Source organism: Sycon ciliatum, chromosome 3, assembly GCF_964019385.1.
Source record: "Sycon ciliatum chromosome 3, ocSycCili1.1, whole genome shotgun sequence".
Taxonomy (NCBI): Eukaryota; Metazoa; Porifera; class Calcarea; order Leucosolenida; family Sycettidae; genus Sycon; species Sycon ciliatum.
In genome coordinates, this window is record NC_088645.1 from 35576902 (window position 1) to 35586901 (window position 10000).

The 10000-nt window shown below is 51.1% G+C and overlaps 1 protein-coding gene across 1 annotated transcript in view; it reads right to left on the reverse strand.

Moving 5' to 3' along the window:
- LOC135812068 (uncharacterized) overlaps positions 1 to 6612 on the reverse strand; it is a 9844-nt gene extending 3232 nt beyond the window's left edge. Inside the window, exons 1-2 of the mRNA XM_065325397.1 lie at positions 5733 to 6612; positions 2439 to 4323 (exon numbers count right to left, since the gene is read on the reverse strand). Of these exons, the coding sequence (XP_065181469.1) occupies positions 2439 to 4323; positions 5733 to 5950 (2103 nt within the window). The 5' untranslated portion in view covers positions 5951 to 6612. The remainder of the gene's footprint in view (positions 1 to 2438; positions 4324 to 5732) is intronic.
- Between the last annotated feature and the right edge of the window lie 3388 nt (positions 6613 to 10000).

Genomic DNA, 10000 nt, shown 5'->3' on the forward strand with positions numbered 1-10000 from the left:
ACTACCTGAGACGTGAGCTCTTTGACTAAGTTGACCATGGCTGGAGACCCACAGACAAACGGGTTGGCTTGTGCCGTAATCTGGCGCATCAACACCTGAAATTTAAAAAAATGCATCATCATTGATGGAACCAACTCTGAGCAGTGAGAAGACGTGCAGGCAGGAGATTGGAGATGGTTCCGGAGATAAAGCAACACGCCAAATCTATGGGAAAGCTAGCACCCACGAACCAAGCCAAGAGTAGAGATCAAGCATAAAATGAGGATTGAGGGTGGCTCACCGTGCACCACCGGTCCGCGATGAGCGAAAATTACTGCGAACGTTTGTTTCGCGTTTCCTGCAACTTCCGCGTTCAAAACTGCGAACGTTCGCATGAAGTTTCGCTTCTTGTGACGTCAAACGAAAATTCGCGCAAACATTCGCTCTGCAAAACCTCTCTGGTGATAATTCCAAAGAGGGGAGGCAAGCGCCATCAAACCGAACACAAGCTACATTCCAAAGCCCAGTGGAATGCTGGCTTGGTACGATAACGGGACGGTAAGACAATTAACCACAACTCTACGACGCAAAGCAACAACCACCCAACGTGGGAGGTTCAATTTTATCAAGGATAAGAAGTGAAAGTGAAGCTTCGCGAGGATGAATTGTAATGAACCGAATGCCGATATCCTGCAGTACTGCACTTGGTTAAATGACCATGAAGTATGATGGACAAACTAACTACTATAACATGTATACATGTAGGATCACACGACGATCGTTTCGCAGTACTGCAGGATATCGGCATTCGGTTTGTTACAATTCGTCCTCGCCAAGCTTCCCTTTCACTTCTTATCCTTGATCAAATTGAGCCTCCCAAGCTGGGTGGTTGTTGCTTGGTAGAACATGTAGTTTTAGGTGTTCTAACATTTCGATATCAGGGACCTGCCAGGTTTCAGGTGTAATGTAGAATTAGGTGACCAGCCTACCCTTCATATACAGTTAACACTAAAAAAATAAAAATAAAATATAAAGTAAATTATCGTGTCCGTTCCCGAAGGGAACTCATGACGGCCGCTAACACCCGGTAAACCCTAGCGGCAGATGCAGCGCCTAACGGTGGGGGTGAGTGGATGAGTCTCACAACCACTGGCACAAGTGCCGAGAACGACCCCATTAGCTGCATCCATGTACCCCTTGTGCCTGGCCACAAGTTCCCAGTTGACTGTGGGTAGCAGCACGGCTGGAAAAAACCGCTCTCACACTCTAGCACATTTTAGGCAAAATCTAAATGTAGGTGCCTGGTTTATCTACGAATACGTCGCATAGAGATAATTGTGACAAGAAAACGTTCTGGAATACTGTAATTTCGCAAAGTTTCAGTGTACTTAGATTTTCGGTACTTTAGGTGCGTCTTTTTCATACCTAAAATTTCAATACACCGAACAAACACTAACACACATAATCCAATAGGGAACTGCTTCTCTGTACCGAAAATTTCTGTTCACCTAACCTGGCCTTTTGCCCTCTTACCGAAAATATTGAGCACCAAAAATTTCTGAAATTACAGCACTGAATTCGTTGCTATGGTTGTGATATGAGTGCGCATATAGCTTTATTCATTGCTAGCCTTGATTGTTCTTCAACTTGTGCCATTTCCCAGCCTATTAAAGTGTTCTTCGGCGAAGTGTTCTACGACGCCCGATCATCCTGTACAACAGGCAGCCCAGCTGTGAAACCAACATGAGATAGCGTCACTGGCGCCTGTGCCGGCGCCCTGTGCACTACAGCTCCCGAAATCTTTTCACGGTGACAGCGTGAACAAGGCGAAGAGTGTATGGGAAACAGTGCTCCTGGCTACAACCATGAACCGGACGCCTTGTTCGCGCTGTCACCGTGAAAACATGTTACGTATCAGGCAAGGCTTGCATTCATATAGAAAAATCTGCTTCTATTCGAGTCCTGCTTTTATACGCGACACTACCGTAGTGTTGCGTATAAAAGCATGACTCGAATAGAAGCAGATTTTTCGAAGCGCGCCGTGACACAGAAGCACAATTTGAATAGAAGCCGCTCTGTGCAAAGACACGAGCACGTACTTGCACAGCTCATACGTGGCGGTATGCACTGCACAGTGTGCACTGATGAGGTTGACGTAGAAGCATGTTTTGAGTAGAAGCATGGTTTGAACCCCGGCTTACACGGCCGTAAGCACCTGCTTTTATACGCGACATTACGGTAACGCCCGAAATCTAGCGCTGTGGCCCAGTGTAGGGGAAGTCGGCTGATAAAAATTACACAGTGCACCGTCCGGGAGACAGGCATGATGCACTCACACAGGGACATTCGCAACTTTGCACGTGTACAAACACGCACGCGCAAAAAACGCACGCGCAAAACACACACACACACACACACACACACAAACACACACACGGAGGCTGCACACGAGAACTCACCGATGCGTCGCACGAGTTGTTGATGAACACGTTTGTGCACGTGAACGCCATGATCATGGAGAGGAAGACGGGCAGTCGCATCAGCAGCACCGTCGGCCAAACCCACCAGTCGAGGCACGCCAGGTACCGGAACTCACTGACGCGCTGGTCGAGCGGAATGAGCTCGATCTGATCCTGCGATACGCGTCCGCACTGGTCTAGGGTGACTGTCGTGTAGTTCCACAGCAGCTCTGCGGATGAATTGTCCATGGCGCGACCATGCACGGGCAGTGCAGTGGACGGTGACGACACCGTCGTGTTCAGCGAGCTCCAGACGCGGGTCCGTGCCGTGTAGCAATGCTCGGGCGCGCCACCGCTGAGGTTGTAATATTTCGACTCCTTGTAGTTGTCGTACGCTCCCCCGGCCGTCGTGGGGTTCGGCGATGTCTGATTGGCGAGCGCCGCGGCAGCGGGTTGTCGCGGCAGCGGGTCCTGCGAGCCGACGATGCTCGACAGCCAGGGCGTGAGGAAGCAGCCGAGGGCAAACACGGCGATGGCGCCTTGGTGCAGTCGCCGATAGCCGAAGCGCTTGGCCAGGCGAGGGTAGAGGAACATCTGCGAGCCGAGCTGGAAGACGGCGATGGCCGAGTTGAAGACGCCGATCTCGGACGTGTTGAAGCACAGGCCGCCGTGGGAGTAATTGTTGACGAGCAGCAGCGGCAGCGTCTCCGACACCATCATGCCCGTCAGTGCCAGGATGACGTATGAGGAGACGGCTAGGCGGATGGTGCGCACACGCAGCAAGCGCAGGATGCGCGCGTACATGCGCAGTCCCCGGCAGCACCCGCCTTTGCCACCGTTGCCGCTACCCCGAGGAGCGGATGACGAGTCTTCGAGCAAGACAGCGACACCATCATCACCATCGTCAACAGCAGCCGCAGCATCATCAGTACCAAAGTCGTCATTCCCTGGCTCGGGGAGATTACGGTAGCTGCGACGGCCGTGGCCAATGCGATGTTGGATGCGAGCGGCAATGCTCCTTTGCCTGTTCCGACGTTCTCGTTTCCCCGCGTGGTCCTGCCCGGTGATAATCTTGGTTTGCACGGATGTTGTTGTCGATGATGTTGGGCCATCTCTCGCACTTTTAGATGATGCAGCCATCGTCACCACCAGAGGCGATTCGGTTTTGTCTCGATGCGGCCGGCCATTATGTTTCCGTGGTGACGACGCCACCGCTCTCAACTGCACCTGCTCGCCGCTGCCAGTGGCTTCACCAGCACCACAGTCACCCAGTGTGGCCGCGGCGGCTGCTGCGAATGATGAGTCATTGATGACATCATCACCGTCACCTATGACATCATCATCATCACCTATGGCGTCGTCGGCACTGCTGGGCGCGGGCGAGTGCGGCGCGTGTTTCTCCACCGACGGCAGCGTCTCCTTGAGGAAGAGCAGCGACATGACGAAGCTGACCAGGTTGACGAGGACCACGATGAGGCAGGGCAGCAGGTACGGGTGTGAGCGCCAGAACTCTGTGTCCATGCTAGCGTACTTGGCCGACGGCTTGTAGAGCAAGCCGCTGAGGCCGGGACCTAGCAGGCCGGCCACGCCGTTCGAGAAGCCGATCAGCGCGAACATGCGCGCCCGCGTGCTCTCGGTGGACAGCTCGCCGAGCAGGGTCTTGGTGACGGCCATTGTACTGGCCACCGCGCCCCAGCAGAGGCGCGCAATCACCGCCCACGCAAACGACCGGCTCAGGCCGAACAAGATGACGAAGACGGAGGAGGCGATCGGCGACATGATCATGATGGGTCGACGGCCATAGCGATCTGCCAACGTGCCCCACACCGTACTGCCTATCAAGTCACCCACTGAGAAGGCACTGGCTAGAAACCCAGCGTAGTACCTGCGAAGAGAGAGACGGAGAGAGAGAGAGAGAGAGAGAGAGAGAGAGAGAGAGAGAGAGAGAGAGAGAGAGAGAGCCACACACACACACACACACACACACACACACACACACACACACACACACACACACACACAGACACACATGTACGCGCACACACACACACACACACACACACACACACACACACACACACACACACACACACACACGCTCACACACACACACACACACACACACACACAGAACGATAAACTTTGACATTCTGAAACCGGACACTGGCCATTGGGGACTGCGCACCACTTCAGCTGTTGTGATGTAAGACATGGTATCTTGTTTGGCAACGGCATGCATACGTCCCCTGGAAAGATCAAAAGCTCACTCCTTGTGGTATGCCCAACATGTATGCTGCCCTAACAGCCGAGTGGGATGCATGTGTACCGGAAGATATTGCTTTCTTTGTTGAATTCTTTATTCTCACGATGGCACCATTTGCAGTAATAAGAGATAAGTTTACGAGAAGGTGAGATGCTGTGGGTGGGGCTGTGGGTTATGCAGTTGTTGCTTTCTTTGTTCAATACTAGTGCACTCATACCTTTATCTGGGCGGTCCGGGGACCGGGCACTGCCCGTAACTTCGAAATGTCTGTAAATCCAGATCACACACATTTCGATGGAGAAATGCCATAGATACGGCATGACGTCATCATTTCCACAAAAAGTGACAAGAGGGTGGCAATATTTCCACTGAAACGCGCCCAAAGGCCCTGAAAGGGTGCCCGGTAGACCGAAGTGCTCGTAACTTCGGCGTCCGGATAACCAAGGTACGAGTGCACATGGTAAGGCGAGAGGAGGAGACGAGGGACCAAGGTGGTGCTCCCCCACTCCCTGCAAATCTTTCCATGAAATGCTGGGCCCACAACGTCAAAGGCCAGGCTTCACAAACCCAGTACAGAATTCCCATGCTGCAATCGGTGTAGACGGTCGGTTCTAAACCCCACACGTTGGAATAGGATCAGGTTGGGCCGCAATTTGGACAAAATCAAGCTTGCGATGCCCCCCCCCCCCGAGTCTCAGTCTTTTTATTCCTCGTACGAACTGCAAAGCTTTGGACGCTGCCAGTAGTACTGCCGTGGACATGGAAATCCGGTCGAATGCGCCGTCAGTGCGTACAGAACGGTGCATGCACGGTGCGCGTGTTGATCGCATGCGAACTCACGGCTGCATGGCCAGCGCACTGGGGGCCGCTTGACCTCCGACTGGATTTCCATGTCCACGACAGTACATTGGTTTGTTGTTGTTGTTGTTGTTGTTTGTTTGTTGTGTTTTGTTCTTTTTACGAGAAACCACGAACCTCGAGAACAGAATACTGCATGATAGAGGTGGCTGCAGACTTTGCACAATACGTACCCTAACTCATTTCTCGGTCGATCCACAAAGTCCTTGGTCATGAACGGCAGGAATGGCATCACCATCAGCAGGCTGAAGAAAAACGAGAAGATACTCAAGTACGCCGGTGCAGTCGCCAGGATGGGGAACTTGTCCGCGTCCTTACTCGCCCCACCGTCCGCTTCTGAGCTGCCGTTGCCACGGTGATTCTCGGCACTCTGGGACTCCGTGGTTGTCATGGTGAAGTCAGTTCTGCCTGCGACGTCCAAGTACGGAATATGCTCACGCTCCTTTTACTGACGTACACTCAGGCCGGCAATTCTTGTATTGATCAACGGCAGCTAGCTCGCCACCGACTGACACTGAACGAAATTATAAAATTATAACTTATTTCCACTCAAGCCCGGGTACAAGGCCACACAAGTCCAGTACTGATGCAGCAGTAGTAGCAGTGTGATGCTGCACTACTCGGCCTAGTCCGTATTACAGGAATTCTATTCGGATTAACCGGACGTTCAGCACATTTCTCTTCAGGATCGTCACCAACTTTCCACGTGTCCACTACCTCCGTAGACAACTGACTCACAGCCATCTATCCGGCAAACCGTGCGGGCTCGAAAACGCTGCGCGTAACCCAAGAGCTTTCTCGCAGATTTTCACGCGGCTACCAGCAACAACAAACTGGCACCAAGTAACTAGCTTACGTTCAGGTCATTCAATGAAGTAGTTGTCATGAACACAGAGGGACGAAATGTGACAAATCGAGGTAGGTCTCGTCAATGAAGGTCCCGTCTTCGTCTACTACTGCATACCAGGCAAAAGAATCAGGCTGATAAATGTGCCGACGAGACGACTGATAGCACAGTCCAGCCAGGACAAGCGACCACGAAGAACAAAAGGTGAAGGTACTAGGTGAAGTCTGAACTCTGGTATGGGTAAAAATGAGCGAAATGAATAGAACAGCCGAGTCAGGATTTCCGAGTGCTCAATCATGCGCTGCACCATCTGTACTGTACTCTGCATGCGCTCTATTGATCTACAGATCTGTGTGCGCACTGACTGCGCAGCGATATCGCATGTACTGTGCACGTGCACGTGCAATAAACGCAAAATATGTGACGTCAAGGCAGCACGTGATGTTGTGAAAGCTCGGGCGCCGGGCCGCCGGGCCCAAATAATGGACCGTATGCGTGTTAAAACAAAATGGCGTCACGATTTATTGAAAGTGGTATACTAGTATAGTAGTTGGTGGTACGAGTGTTCAAAACCATTTTAAAATTAATTATTTTGAACTTCATACTGTTCGTCTTCTTTTTGACATGCTCTCTTTCCATCGTCCTTAGCTTTTGTTTGTTGAGAGCTGTTTTGGCTTTCTCCTATACCTCTGGGGGATGCCAAGTGATGGTTTTGAGAGGCTGGTGATGGCTGTCACAGTGAGCGAGAGGTTGCCGATCGGCGTCGTCCTCGCTATAGCGATGAAAATACTAGTTGCTGCGCACCTGGCAGATATCACAACACGTCGGAGCGTCCAGGAGCAAAGGAATCTTGGGTTTTCACTGGAATCTAGTCCCTCCAGCATCGTGTAGCCCACCGTCGGTGAATGGCGGTCCAGAAAGGTCGAACCTGGTCTTCTGCAGCATTTCGCAGTCCTGCGAGGCACACTGAATACGCCTGTCATGTATTCTACAAATAAAAATCACGAAGTAGTGGACTTTACAGTGATGAGTCTATCCTGTATGCTGCAAAAGACGCAGGAAGTGTGACTGGTGTCTGTACACTCAGTGACTGGACGCCAACACCCCAGTCTTCTCCTGCAGGATCTGTTTGACATTGACATACCGGTATGCAGTGGGTTCGCATTGGCCTGGTTTGGCAGCTATATGCCTGGGTGGATGTAGCAGGTTTGCATTGGCGCGTCGTCCAGTCCGACATTTTCTTGTAACTGTGGAGTACCGGCAGGGTTTGAGAGGTTGCTCGTGCTGTGAACACATCTCTACTGCCTGTCTCGTCCTGGAAGTGCCGTCTCGCCGCTTCCTTGCTCTACAGTCACGCCGTTATTTCGCTTTGTTTCGTGGTGCAGCTCAAAACCTGCCCAAACAACTGTGAGCTCGCAACATGGTATGGACAAATTGCACCACTCATGCTGGTTAACTAAAACCGGGATAGTCGAGTAAGCGAGTTCACTCCCTGGGCCATGGCAAGATCTGTTCAGCGCGGGCTATTCCAACCTCCAAGTGCATAGTCACCGATCGATCCATGCGATGGTGGTTGACCTACAAAGAGCCAAGGTCTACGAGTACTACTATTGGATGCTGTCTACATGCAGTCAACAAAATCAAAGTACCTCAGTATGCCCCAGAATAGGGCATGTGCATCTATAGCACGACACAACAGGGGTTCTGGCGGCACCTGTCAAACAAGCAGTAGCGACTAGTGCCAGCTACCTATTGGAGGCTAGCCGCTACAGTCTGTCACTGGAGATAATTATTATGTTTACTGTTTAGACTGAGCACAATCAATGATGCCCAATCAATCTGCCCAATGTGTGTTCTGTTCCACCTAATTATAACGTCCCATCGCATCAACCCTACTACATGCACATGTCATCACTCTAGCACGACTTGTGTTATTATTGATTATTTTGATTCGCACGATAAATAGAGCACAATAAACGTTAACTTGACCGAAGGTTAAAGGCGACTGCAGATAGAGGAACACATCGAGTTACAGGTATCTGCATCAATACAGTATCAGACAGAAACAAACAAAAATGAGAGGTACGCAGAAAAAACTCTCGTAAGCCCAAGGGGAAGTGGTTGATGAGGGATGAATGCACTCTCCACGCTCATCTACACTGTTCGTGGAAATGCACACATACATACAATAATATACAACATAGCAATAGCATGCACAGAACCGAGCAATTTCATGTTCACACATGCAAGCACAGACCTGAACATTAGTACCAAAAGCCGATACAGACAATATCCCCATACACACAGACGCACACACACACAATGTCCCATGTATGCGCCCGTGGCGAGAAAACCACGCAAATCTACAAATGCACTGGATGTGAACCCACAGATTTTCTCTGATAGCAACGATAGCGGATCTGATTCTGAATGAAACACACACACAATACAATCATTGAATGCCCATCCGCAGATGATGGCAGGTCCTGAAAGAACAGGCAGTGTTCCAGTGATGGGGAACAGAACTTCGAGTGGCGAGTGAGGTATACACACACACACACGTGCGTGCGCGGGCACACACTAAAGTATTCAGAAATAGAATCGACATCGTAGTATTCATTGGTTGGGGAATGGAAAATAAAATAAAACATTGCTGTAGGTTATTGTTGTAAGGACACTGGGAGCACAACAGAAAGGTAAGCAACTTGCTTTGAAGCAAAGAACAGGCATTATTCCACGGATCTCAGAAGGAACGTTCCAGATTGCTGCACTGGCAACAGGCGGCCTGCATGTGCGCGGCCCCTGCAGTCGGTCCAGCTGCCGGCCTTGCAGTGCTGAAAAGAATGTGCAGTACAGCATGTCACATGGTATCGCAGCCTGGACAAATAGGCGCTGGGAAGTCCTAGTTATGTGCTCACCTACACCACGATGCACCAATCTTCTGAGCTACTTTGGCAACAACTTTGTCCACTTGAGACTCCCATGGGCTGAGCCAGTTGTTGAGGGCTGCACCAAGGTGGACGGCAATGACCGCTGATGGCAAGGCAATCCATGACACACAGTCACTAGGGCATCGTCAACATGGCGCTGAGGCTGGATCGATAAAATCAACCTTTAGGCTGCCGCGGGGTTGACAACGAGGACGCTGTCTCGAAGCTAGTCAGTCAGCCTGGTCACCACCATTGACGAACCTGTCGCCACCGCCAGCAGTGGCGGTAGGTTGTGACAAGTGTGGTGCAATATTGTCAGCAAATTCAGTACTCAGGATAAGATGAGTGACAAAGGGAACGTTGTGTTTGATAATATTGAAGTGAACAGGGATGATCACGAACCCTGCGCGTACTCCACCGTGAGTTACAAGAAAATTCCGGACTGGACGACGAGCAAACACCAACCTGCTACATCCAACCAGGCAGATACTATTACGATAGCTGCCAAACCAGGTCAATGCCGACCTACTGCATAATGTCAATGTCAAACAGATCCTGCAGGAGAAGACTGGGGTGTTGGCGTCCAGTCACTGAGTGTACAGACACCAGTCACATTTCCTGCGTCTTTTGCAGCATACAGGATAGACTCATCACTGTAAAGTCC